The sequence below is a fragment of the Pezoporus flaviventris genome, unplaced genomic scaffold (assembly GCF_033815535.1).
Source record: "Pezoporus flaviventris isolate CSIRO_AGI_PZ_B2104156 unplaced genomic scaffold, CSIRO_AGI_Pfla_v1 ptg000030l, whole genome shotgun sequence".
Lineage (NCBI taxonomy): Eukaryota > Metazoa > Chordata > Aves > Psittaciformes > Psittacidae > Pezoporus > Pezoporus flaviventris.
This window is the reverse complement of record NW_026892578.1, coordinates 12,735,356-12,748,691: the sequence shown is the minus strand read 5'-3', so window position 1 is coordinate 12,748,691 and position 13,336 is coordinate 12,735,356. Positions and strand designations below refer to the sequence as shown.

The following is a 13,336-nucleotide window of genomic DNA, read 5'->3' as shown; positions in this document are numbered from 1 at the left end:
CAGATCTCATAGGCTAATCTTAAATTGCTCTTGAAGTATGTGAAACAGTCTTTATTACAGCTCTCTGAAGCCTTTGTAGGAATGGCAAGTGTGTATTCATCTCCTGAAAGCTTGTGAAGAATTTGCAGTAGCTCATGATAGAACTTCTCAGCCTCCAGGAATGTAAACTAGATTCAGTGACATTAAAGATAGATGTTCAAAAGAAATTGGCACATGAACAGAACTGTTTTTTTAATAACTTTTTAAACTTGTGCAATTGTGCCGTTTTTCTTGACTGAACAAAATGATTTAATGCTTTTTAAAACCTAGATAAAATAAATTAAAACCTTTTATAAAAAAACTGTTTTGCAGTGAATGTGACTTGGTCTGCAGTGCTTTCAAATACTTTGCTCTGCTGCTGTTCATCTTGAGGTTTGGCTGTCAGATCAGAGCTGTGCTTTAGCAGCAGAAGCCCTTATTGCTCAGGCCCTCTGCTCATTTCATTTTGGTCTGCAAATCAAATGCTGGGCTGAATTCCTGAAATGTAACCAGCTGCCTTCCCTAATTGCTGGTTATCTAAATCACCCTGGTCTGTACAGCAGGTTTTTGCTGAATATCAGTCTTTAAAGAAGTTTTTTGTATTTTCTGCCTTTATGGCTTTGTCTTTTGTCATTTTATCATAGGCTTAGACTTGATGTCTCCCAGTCTCATCACATATTATGAAAAGGATGTATCTGATTAAGGGAGGCAACATTGGTTGAGACAGCTTTCTGGCTGAGATTAATGCTCAAAGCTCAAGATCAGCACCCGTGTTGGCACTGAAGAAAATAACATACAGTTTGTTTTATCTGATGTGTTTATCAATGACAGTAGAGAGGTTGAAAGATTAAGAAATTACTTAAAATGCTAAGTGCTTAAAACACATCATACATAACAGCAATCTGGAAAGTAGTAAGAAGGGAGGGAGGGCGGAACTTTACACTCATGCATCACTTGAAGCTTTTAGCGGATGATTTAGTAGGTAGAATTAATGCTTTGGAATAGTTGGGATTGATGGCTTTGAAGTCTTCAGTTCAAGCTTTTGTGAAGTTGATTGTGTTATTGTGCATTGATTTCTTCTTTGCTTGTTTGTGGAGGGCGTTATCTTTCAAACTTTTAGACCTTCCAAAGTAAGCAAAAGTTGTTAAGAAATTGAGGTCCAGACTGTGACAGTAGCAAGCAGAAGTACAGAATGAGCAATGAGAAATTCCAAGAAGGGAATTTTAATATTGAAGGCAATCGACTGTTTTGACCAATGACTAAAATTTACATTACTTTTAGCGAGTAGGGTGTGTTTGGTATGGTTTTTCAATTTTAATAATGTTAAATAGAGAACAAAACCCACTCTTTGTATAACATTTTGTTTGTATATCATTACCCCTAATGTAAAGAAGTCATCTTCCCTTTCTTGACTGCGGGATTTGAACAACTTTTAGTAATGGTTAAAAGCATACAGCAAACACATCAACTACGATTTCACCTTTCAGCTGCTTTCTTGAAAGAGTATGTTTGCAGTACATGGTTTTGCTGGCAGGGACTTCAATGTGTATATGGAGTACTGGGTGGGCACTGGGGAAGGAGACAGGAGACATATGACTTGCACCTGGTTTGAGATCTCTGCTGGGGTTGATGATTTGATTACCCTGAGGAACCCAACCCATTGTTTCCTGTTAGTTCCTGAGATTGCTTCCTGTCTTCTGCACATACTAACTTCATCCTGCTTACAAAAAGGTCTGTTGAGGTGGGAGCTTCAACTGCAGACTTTTCCTGGACTCCAGGAAGGCTTTTTAGGCAAATGCTTGACATCAAGTTTTGATGGTGTGTTATGAAACCTTAGGGTAAATCCAAGACCTCTTGGCAGCTGAGCTGAAGCATGTGTTTGAGCAGTAATGCCCAAAGAAAAATAACAACTGTGGTGACAGTGGTTAAGAGATGATGATTTGTGCACAGTGGTTAAGAGATGATGATTTGTGCACTGATTTCTTGCAAGAGAACTTTCTCTAAAGGTTGGGTCTGAGGGTTGTTTTGTGCTTTTCACTAGGAGTCTATAGAAATAAAAATGCACAGCAAAATTGTGGGTGTAGTGACTTCAGCCAGAAGAGGCTGAATTGCAGCTACAAATCTTTGGACTGCTTCCCTCTTCCCACTCTCCTGGTTGAATCTGTTAAATGGAACATGCAGCGTGTAGGTTTTAACATCCCCAGCATTTGCTGAATCTGCTAGGCGTCTTTGCAGCCTGCAGGATCAGCTGTGGTGGCTGGACCAGTAAAGCCTGCCAGACTGCAAAGGCCATTGCTCCATGGCTACTCCATCATACTACACACAAAAAGGGGTCCCTTTGGGCATGTCTGCTCTGTCAGTGTGGCATGCTGTGAAGCCACTGAGAAGCAAAATGATAGACAAGATTAATTAGCCTCAGTACGGCATTAAATATATTATCTTGGGGTTTGGAAGGAAGCCCTGCATGGTGTTGCCTTGCTTTGTGTTTCCTCTGCTCAGAGCAGGCTAGGCACACCTAAATTCACCTCACACAGTGCAGCATAGATGTGTCCTGGCTTTGTTGCTGCCAGAGCCGGGTTAGTACACCTTGTTAGATCATGTTGCAGCCTGTCTAGATTTGGAGGAGCAATCAAACATGTCCTTAACAACAGCTCTGCACTCACTTCTAGGTGAGTCTTAGGTCTCTAATGACAGACATCCTTTTAAAACCCAAGCTGTGTCTTCTTAAACATTTTTTCCTTTAAAGTATTGCACATGCATTTTAAGTCACTTGAGCTTGCTTTCTTTCTACTTGTGCCTTTTTTTCCATCGCGCTTGCTGGTCAGAGAAAGAATGTAAATTTTCCATGTATTTTATATGTATACATATACATACCCACTTTAGCTCTTACGCTTCTCTCACAGCCTTTTGCCGTGGGTGAGCGGAACTTAGTCAGCAAAGAAAGCAAACAGAGAGAGCAGACCCATCGCCCCCTGCTCCTTGAAAGAGCAGAGGGCATGTGGAATAAATCAAAATGCAAAGCATAATAACAAGGTCCCATGGGAAAGGGAGCCTTGTGATTGTGTGCTGGCGTGCACTCCCCTTAGAGACGGCAGCTGGGGGGCTCACCCCATGGCGGCCAGGGGGCTCCTTTCTTTCTCGTCTGCCTCTCCCCTCCCGATGTCACTGATCCATTCACCGCCCAGAGAATTGATTAACATTCGTTGGGAGACAGGGAAAAAGGGGAAGAGCGGAGGGCAAGGGGAAGGGGGCACGAGCTGGTGATGCTGGTCCCCAGGACGCGGCAAGTGGAGGCACGGTCAGGCGCAGGATGGCTATTTTATAGCTGGGGACCGCGGTGACGTATGGCTGAGCGCTTGCTGGCAGTGCTCCTCGTGGACCAGTCAGCGGAGCGAAATTGAAGCTGACAAGACTTTTCTGGCGTTTTGGAAAGGACTGTAATCTACTGTAGGGGAGAACAGAGCCATTCAAACACTGCCGCTGTAAATAGGAGACGGAAGGGAGTGAGAAAGGAGGCGAAGAGAAAAAGTGCTTGCTGGGGGGGGAGGGGGGGGCGGCATTTTTGGTGGATGGTATGAAGCCAGCCATGGAAACTGCAGCAGAGGAAAATGCAGAACAAAGCCAAGAGAAAAAAGGTACCCAGGGGTCTAACAATAGCCTGTTTAAATCTTTTCATTCAGGGGGCTTAAAGAGGTTTAGGCCAGTTCTGTCACTTTTTCAAATAGCTCTTAAACAGTCATTACTGCATCTTCGGGCTTTCAGCTGTCCTTTCCTGCATGGCTTGACAGCAAATTAATAGAGAGCAATCTTTCTGTCTGTGTCTGTATTTGCTCTGAATCTGTCCTAACCCTACCCAAAATGATGTTTGCAAAAGAATTCTTGTTATTGCTGCATCTTTGATAGATTTTGGTAAATTTGGTTTACAGAGATAGCATGTGCCTGTGTGTTTGCATATTGTTTTCAGAGCCATAATCTGGTGTCTTCATGAAGACTGGCCATGTAGCAAGGCTTTGCAATGCAGTGTGGGAGACCTAGGTTATAATAACATATATGTCGTAATATCTCATAATGTTTGTGGAGCTAGCTTGATGAAAATGCTACTTTTATTTTTAAATTCCTTTTCTGTGGTGTCGTCCGGCAAATTTTGCTATTGTAGAGATCTGCTCATGGTATGGTAATGGGGAATAATGCAGTGAGTTTCACAACATTAGATTTCAGGATCTGTTAATCACCAGGAATTGTTGCTTAATGGAGAGAACAATTCCATGGTAGTGGTTCTGCGGTAGAGAGATGGAAGCGCAGAAGGGAGAGGTGCTTCATCCATCCCAGCCTTCCTTACAGGTGATTTATTTGGTCTGGAGTGCTGAACTTCAGAGGGTAAATTCAGCTACCGAAAGATGTTTTGTTTCTGCATCATATAATTTATGACAAGTGAATGTCCCTCTTCAGTGTGGCAGACTGTGTATGAATTATAGCGATGGTGTTTTGCAAAATGATGCAGCAGCAACAAAATTACTGAAATTTCTACTGCCTTTTTACATGAGTTGTTGTATACTTTTGAATCTGTTGTGTCATTTATAAGCAATCTAAGTGTCTCAGAGGCATAAGCAGCTGCTACACGACTAATACATTTTGCCAAGTGGAATTGTTTCATTTATTGTTAAACAGTTCAGATACGAACATAATGACAAATCCCTGTACTGCCCAGTACCAGATTCTGTTTTCCTACTTCGAATCTGATTCCTCCTACACACTTTGTATGATTCAAACCTAGCTTCAGTTTCAAGTAAATGAAATTTGTCAAGTGATTATACATAGTACTACATAATCCGTTAGGGATTTCACAAAAGGAGGTCCACTGATAAAGAGATTAAACTCTGAAAGCCATTATTGTATGTGGACAATAACCCACCTCACTGTAGATGTTGAGTAATTAATGTACAAAATGTCCTAAATACATTGACTCTAAAACCACTTTGAACTCGTAGATCAGTCTTCAAAAATTACAGCATTTTTTGCTTCTGATTGATGAGTTGCCTTTAAACTGATAGAATTCATGTACAATAAACACCAAAGAAAGTTGTCCGTATGCATCAGCAGCTGTGCAAAACGAAATCTGTTGCTGAGTGTGTTTATGATGAATTTATGGTTTCCCTTTTGTTTTGGCAAGGATGAAAGCACAACATGTAGAGCAGTAAATCTGTTACCAAGTCAGGGTGCTTGATCTGTTGCCTTCATATGATGCAAGTAGAGGAACTTCCTATCTTAATTTTACCACCATTTCCTAGTTTTTCTGTGATAATTTTATACTTTGGATCTGTTACATAGGTATGTGTATGTAACACTTCAAGGCTTTGTTCTTGCCAGTTCCCTAATTTCTCAAAGTAACACATGGTCTCTCACATTATGCTCTTTTTTTCCTATTCGCTTAAATTCCCAATATGTTTCACAGTGAACTAAAATGCAGAAAGCTCAAACAGTCCCACTCCTAGTCTCAATAGCAAAATAACTAGCCCAGGTCTCCCTGCAGTGTTACTGCCATGGAGCAGTGATGTAGGAGAAATATTTGATTTGGGGGGCACACGGCAGATTTTACAGAATGCTAAGGCTGTTGAGCCCAGTTGGGTTTTCAGATGGGCTCAGCAGGTTTAAGGTACTTCTGAAATGGCAGGATTTTTCAAGAGGGTTCTTTTCCCTTTTCTCATGTTTCTCCATGAACAGTTCTCATGGAGAAAAATGAGCTTTTTCTCTGTGTGAATAAACTTCCAGGAAAATGCTGCTGCTTCATTTTGGGAGTATGAAATAGAAGATGACACCTTAAAAAATGATTCCATTTGTTGTCTGGACTGGATCCCTTGCTTTTTGTGCCTTACATGCTTGCTAGGCTTGCAACATTTGCTTCTCCCTCTAAGGTCCTACCAGGACTTGGTGTAATGGCCATGCTTTATGTGATGCCCTAGATCCAGTGATTGCAAGGCAGCCACCACAGCCTGAAGCAATTGAAGTGCTATCACAAAGTCTTTTAACTCTTCCTTCCAGAAATGAATTGTCCAAGGAGATAACCGAACATCTGAAGGAGTTTGGGGGATGTCACTGTTGCTAATATTGAGCAAGAGGTCCTGAGCATTCCACTTTGGGTATTCAGGTTCACAGACAGTATACTGTCCGCTGCCAAGGTCTGGGGAAAGTATTTGCATTTAGCTAATAGCAAAATGTACTTTTAATCTAAGAGGTTTTTCCCCGTAAAAAAAAAAAAAATAAATTACACTTTTCCGGGTTGGATTTTTTAATGAAAGGACCTCCTCAGTGATGTGCTGTGTTTGTATAGAATACACACTTGAAGGAAGTTGGGTTGGGACTACATGCTGTCTGTACACACGGCTCCCCGTACTCAGGAGAGCTCTGGAGAGCGATAACTGCCCAAGCACTTGGCATGAGCAGCGAGATCTATTTTCGGTTCAAGCACCATAATACAGTCAGATCTGAATGGTGGTCTCTCATAGGTACTGGTTTGCATTTCCCATCCCTGTGGCAAATGTGGATGGCCAGTTATTTCAGATTGCAGTCTAGCTGAGACAATTTACACATGCTAATGTGCTTTATGAATAATTACTGAACGATAAATGAAAATGATTAATCTTATTTAGAATTTTAAAGTTTGCAAAATTTTATATGAATTCCAGGTTTGTATTTTAATAATTATTATCATGAATATCCTGCCTGATTCAGTGGATGGATTCAGTGTTTATCAGACATTTGTTTCTCCGCACCCAGATGAGTGGCAGCTGCCCCAGTTTTTTAATTGGAAACGGAGCAACACCCATGTTGATGGAGATAAGAAAGAAGTCAGCTTTATATACTGTGTATCAGCAGCCCTTATCAGAAGAGAACACCATGAGCAAGCTGAAGCAAAATAATAACAGATACTTTACAGGGCTGCAGGACAGATTGGATACATTTTAAAGATGAAGGTTTGCAAATTATTACAAATGACAGGGTTTGTCTTGCAGGCATTAAATTAAATCAAAATGTGAGGTCTGGGCAGGCAGATTTACTGAGGTGGAATATATAAGAAAAACGAAATGCCGTTTTGCATCAGCAGTGAACGATATAGATCCTGATACACATTAATGGAGACAAGAAGTTTCCCTTTACATTTAACTATGAGAAATTCTACCAGGTTTCAAAATAAAAAAAAAGTAAATAAATCAAATACAAACAAACAAACCCCCACCTCAACTGTGGATGACCATAGTGCATTCACCAGGTACGCATGGGAGGACAGAAGAAAGCTGTTACACTAGGATATAGATTCCGTGTATGAGCACATATGATGTTTGAATTGTATATGCTGTGCTGGGGAATAATGAAAACCAGCCAGAGCAGCTGTACCAAAGGTTCCTTTTAATTGGCTCTTCTCTACTAATTTGCTCTCCATGAAAGATGTCGTGCTCAGGAATGGCTGTGAGCTTTATTATTTTCATCATATATGAAGTGATCTTTCTACTCTTAAACCCTAAGTAGACAAGTATATGCCAGTCAAAAATAGAAATAAAATAGTTAAGCACAACTGTGTGGACGCGTAAATGAAGCTGCTGAAGTGTGATGTGAGAAAGGGATGAGTTAATGTGCAGTTTATTAACTTTTAGTGAAATGTTTTATGCAGTGAGCTTATGACATATTAATGTGCTACAGGTAGATGTACTTTGCATGACAGCAAATTGAAAAAAATGTCTCTTTTTAGATATGTTATATTATTTGGTATATAATCAAAATTTTCAAGCATACCCATTTAATGTTAGGCTCACACGGTATCAGAGCTGTCAAGCTGTGTAAAGATTTGTGTGCTGCGTATTTTTGCCCATTTTATACAGCTTATTGGTGTTTCAGATTCCCTGAAAACACTTAACTGCCTTAAGTCCCTGAAGAGTATGATTGTAGGAAGAGAGGTCCAGCCCAGAGAGAATCTGGGACACACAATATTCTGGGGATAATAATTTGGTAGGCTTAGTGATTTAGGTTTTAATGAATAGGATTTGGTTCCTAAATAGGAGAGGGTTGAAAAATACTCAGAGGATGTACTCATACTGGTCTGGACGACCTCATGAAAGCAGAAAACCCAGACATATGTGTCACAGGATACAGTAATTGGGAGGGGAGCCCAGATGGCACTGCATGTGCATAATGGACTCTTCAGTGGGAGCAAAAAGGGGAAGCAAAGAGGGGTTAAGGGAGTCCCCTTTGGTTACTCTGACCCTTCCCCGTTTTCTGACCACCCTTGCTCCTAATGCACTATTCATCACCAGGTTGGCAGATCATAAATGACCAAATGACAGCCCTCTCTTTGCTCCTACGGACTGCTTCGTCAGCTGCAACAGATGAATGTCATAACTGTTTGCTCTAAAACCATATGCTAAAGGCAGCAAGCGTGAGGATGTTGAGCGCTGGGAGTTTTATTACAGGCGTGCAAGATGACTCATACCAATGAATATTGAACACCACGGTCGCCATCATTGTGCCTGCATGGTGTGACATGAAAACATTGTCAGTTCTATAGCTACTGCGACTGTGCAGGGTTGAGTACAACCTGGTGCTGACAGCAGGGCTTGAGGTGCGTGAGCTTGGCTGTGCATGGAGAATGTTGTAACCTAGACCCGGGAATGCAGTCAGTGTTGTTAGTTCCTCAGAAAGCAGAAGGTAAAGAAGTCATTTAAAGCTATTTCCTTTCTTAACTATTGAGGTACAGAGTTAAACTTCTAACTCATACATACTGTGTTCAGTAGTTGTTATGTCATTGAAGCTTGTGGAGCTTTTGACCTGGTGATGATGGGCCTCGGTAGGTCCCAGCAAAGGCACCAAAGATGCTCTTCAACTTCAGAGGTCATGCCAGGCTTGCAGTAAGGGCTACCAAACAGCCCTTGCTAAGTGGCTCTTTGTAGAGCAGGACAAAACCTGAGATTCCTTACGGAATTTGAGCTGGCTTGTAATGAAAGAAGCCCTGTTACTGCAAAATCAGAAATTGCTAATTAAAAAAACCCAACTTCATAAAATATTTTCATTTACAGAAATTATATTGTCTCCACATTTACAGTTTTCATGTTTGTCCCACAGCAGACAGTGGTGACTTCACCAGTGTCTCCCCAGGCCAGGGTAGAAAGCAGGCTGCATGCTCTGCTGCCCAGATCCAAGTGGATTTTGTAGCTACTGCAGGAGAAATCACGAATTGTGTGTTTAGGCCTGGCAGGATAAAATCCTTTTGGTGTCAAGAGTTTGGTCTAGATACTATTGTAGTGCAAAAGAAAAAATTAAATAATACTAAAATACATAAATAATATTAAAAATAACCAGTCCTTTAAACTTATTTATTTTTAAATCTGAATCTCTTACCAATATCCAGTAAGTAGCTTCAAAAAAGCAGGGGGCAGTTGGGAGGGAGGAGGGAAATGATATTCAGTACCAGCAAAGAATTCTCTTATTTTCAGTTTCATATTCAAGTCATTTTACTATGGTGTTCCTTCTGATCACAGAATCATAGAATGGTTTGGGTTGGAAAGGACCTTAAGATCATCTAGATCTCATAAACAGGATTCTTCCTGTGCAAGCAAAAGGAGATGATATCATTCTGAGTGTGCACATTTTGGAACAATACCTTTGACACCTTTTGAATTTGGTTATGCTCGTAAGATGTGGAATTTGTCTTTCCTAAAAGGAAGGGTAAGCCATACAAAATGGAATAATGTCTTGTAGGAAAAACACGCTGCCTAATACCTGCTTGGCAGCCGTAAAGTATCCTTTAGAGAGTCACTGATACTAAGTTTGCATCCCAAACCCAAAAGACTGTGTTAGAGTTTATTTGCTGATGTAGAAGAGGAACAAAAAAATTCTTGTCTCAAGTCCCTGGATCCAGCATTTGGATTTGAGGCAGAGATTTTTTTTCTCTTCTTGACATATGCAGATGTAACTGTGCCAAACTCCTCATTGCACCAGCAGCAAAACCATGTGAGAGAGGGACCAGGTCCAGGACCTTCCTAAGCCCCTCAGGGACCAGAAATACATGGTACTCCTACTCCCCCTGCCCCCAGAATTTATTTGTGATTGCGTCTGCCCCAGATGGATTTTCAGCATTGTAACCTTCACTTCCTCCATATGCCTGAACACTGCTGAACTGAATTTATTTTGGCCAGAGATGATGGTTGCTTTCTTGATTTAGGCACCGCAGAGTGGGACTGCAGTGCGTTTTAAATGAAGACCTGTCTGTCTCACCCTGACAGCCTTGACAAAGCCATAACAGTGCTGAGGGGGATGTGTCAGTTCGAAAGTGGTTTGATGTTGTTTTGCCAGTGGCCTCTTTCAGGAGGCTTGGAAGCTCCATGCTGGTGAATGTGTGATGAGTGTGCAGGAGGGTCAGGTGTGGTTCTTCATGTGGGGTCTTGCTGCTGAGCTTCAGCTGTCCTCTGAAGAATAACTGCTCTCCTTCATTGTAAACTTAGAACAAGTCTGTTTTAACATACTTGGTTCAGATTTTTGGACCTGAGCAGAGCCTAGGTAAAATAAAGGCCGTGACTTTTTAATGTATGAAAATAATGGAGCAATCGCCTGTGTTTGCCCTACCATTACACATCACAGTAACCATTTTCTTTAACAGATTTAGAGTCTTCTAAAAAACAGATAACATGGCTTTCCATGACTTTGTCTTTCTTTACTTCTGGTACAGCACTTTTCACCATGGACAAAGAGAGAAAGCTGTGAGAGTGGGTGGGAGGGACAAATGACAAGTCCTTCCTTACATGTTTAATTCAAATACTAGCCGGAGTTTTAGCTGTTCAACCTTTCTTAACACCTGTGCTAGCATTTCCCTGTTGACAGTCCCTTCCAACCCTTCCCTTGGTTTGTCAGCTTATGTTGTTTCACTTCTGAAACTGCAGTGTTTTTTTCTGGGCTCTTAGTTTTTAAAGTTAAATGATTGAAAGTGCTGAACTAAAACTTGCTGGTGACACTGACTTTTTACCACCTAAAATTGGCAGTGATCACCAGACCAGAAATGGAAATTGGCAGGTACCACTGGATGTACAGGAGTTCAAGGCCACACCGGTACCATCATGTGCCAGCATTGAGAGGCAATATTAGTCCTTTGGGGATTCAAGGTAAATAAAGGGCTGGGTGAAAGGGAAATGGAGAGTTCAGAAATGGTAGTAGCATAAACCTAATGCTTTGCACTAGTCCTAACAATTTAAGATAAATGTCCTTCTATTTTTCTTGTTTTGTTTGTTAAGGCTGTAAAGAGTTTAGTTCTTCCATTTGAATATTTACCGTAAACTTAAATTTGGTTGTTAATGCTTGAAAGACAATAATGTGTGGTGAGGGCCACCTCATTTTTAACTGTGCTGCCCGATTGCTTCAAAACTGTTTACAGATGAGATGGCGTAGTATGGGTTTTGTATGCCAATGAGTCTATCAAACTTGTCAGTCACAGCTGCGGTAATTGATACGAAGTTGACACACAGCACATCTGACTTACTGGTCTGCTACAGTACACTTCCTAGGAAATGTTCTGTGCTTTTGTTTGCATTTTTCCCTTGCTAGAAGCAGTAAGTGTGTATGTCAGAACCTAAAGGAGGATTCCAGCTGAGGCTTTAAAAATGGTTTGGCAATTCCACATGGCTGTTCTTTCACTATCTGGCTTGAGACCTCAAAAAGATCCTGCTTTGTTTTCTGGAAGCTTTATTTTAAGAGTTCAGGAGAATTTAGTTTTGAAGCTTCTCAGAAAGACACCTGAAATCAAGCACATGATTGATTGCATTGGAAAATTCCAGTCTGAGAGTTAGCACAGTGAAGGATATAAATGCTCAGAGACAGCATTTTCAGCTAGCTCTGTCCAGCAGTCCTCTTCCCTTGATGGAGCTGATTGAAGTCTGCTTGACAGCTTGTTTGCTGGAGGTGTCTGCCTCCACATTAGAGATTTAACAACAGTTGCAGGGAAATATTCACCAAAGCTCGCTGCCTCATCCTTCACCTTTCCATTACGTTTGCACACTTTTGGTCTTTAGGTTTCAAATGTTTATGTATTTCAGAATGGCTTTTTTTTTTTCCTACCTCAGATACTTAGGTTGCAATTCATGATCTCCGTCTTCAATATTAATATTCTTTTTAGGCATATTTTATGATAAATTACCTGGGTGACAGACTGGCTGCCAAAAGACATTCCAAACTTCAGATCTGCGCGCATAGGATACTTTATACACAACAGAAATGCTTCAGGAAGGAGCAATAGGTTATGAATGCTGCTTCCTGGGCTGTAGAGTACATGGAGGGAGCAGGCCAGGTCCCTGGTTATCAGTGTGTTTTGCCTCTTCATCTGTCCCAGTGATGAGACACGTCCATATGTACTGGCATGGATGAGCCAGGACACAGAGGAAACTCGTAGCATTCTGTTGCAGCAGCTGGGAGTCTGGCACCTAAAATGGTGCTAGAGACCCTTGTTTAGGTAACTAAACACTATTCAGGCTGCCTTGGGAATCTTCCTGAAGTAACATGCAGGTAAATGTGGTGCCTGTCATGGAGAAGTTGAAAAAGGGGTTAAACTGCCCCCACTAACAAAGTCCAGAAATGCTAATTCAAAGGGGAGGCCCTTTAAATGGCCGCAGTTAAATTAAAATGTTTTTAGGCAGTGATGAAACAGATTTCAAATAAGACTAATCTACCAGTGATGTATTAACCACAGTGAAAATATTGGTCTTTGTTCCTTCCCTTAGATTGGAAAGAAATGTTGCTTCCGTCACAACCCAAGTCACAGGTGTAACATGTCTCCCTTCAGTACTGGCATACAGCTCCCCACTGATGGGTTGCGCTGGCTCCTGTGCTGAGATAAACTCTCCATTTCTCTGACAAGCCACATTATTTCTTGGTTGCCTTTGCAGTATGGACGTTTTTACTTTGCCTCCCCTGTCAGTGTCTGAATGGACATCACTAGGAGAGCACCTTTGTGGCAGTTCTCGTGGCATCCATCTCTTCTCTCAGGGTCTTCAGATATGACATGATCTCCCTTCCCCATTTTAAGCTTTATGCAGTACTTGAGCTATGAGGGAAGAGTCAGCATGGGATATTCACTGTGGTGCTGGAGCTAAGACATCCCCAGAACACCTGCAAGCTTAATGAGCCTTTCAAAATGCCTAGAACAATTTTTTCCCAGGAAGCAAAGTACCATCTTTTACTTAACTAAGAGAAACTTAGCAATGGTTGTTTAACATGAGCTTAGCTCTGGGCAGTCTTCCAGGCTGGGTGGGTGTTGTTTGCTTTATGGGAATCTTTTTTTTTTTTT

At 41.3% G+C, this 13,336-nt stretch overlaps 1 protein-coding gene across 6 annotated transcripts in view; it reads left to right on the top strand.

The window, feature by feature from the left end:
• The window catches only part of GPM6B (glycoprotein M6B), a 109,286-nt gene that overhangs the window by 73,482 nt on the left and 22,468 nt on the right, over positions 1–13,336 (top strand). The window contains exons 1-2 of one of the 6 annotated variants that reach the window (XM_061459947.1): positions 3,373–3,653; positions 11,043–11,162. The exons of 1 other annotated variant lie outside the window; for it this stretch is intronic. In XM_061459947.1, the coding sequence (XP_061315931.1) occupies positions 3,593–3,653; positions 11,043–11,162 (181 nt within the window). In that variant the 5' untranslated portion in view covers positions 3,373–3,592. Of the gene's footprint in view, positions 1–3,372; positions 3,654–11,042; positions 11,163–13,336 lie in introns of those variants that run through there. 4 more of the 6 variants (XM_061459945.1, XM_061459946.1, XM_061459950.1 and 1 more) reach the window with 4 other exon arrangements.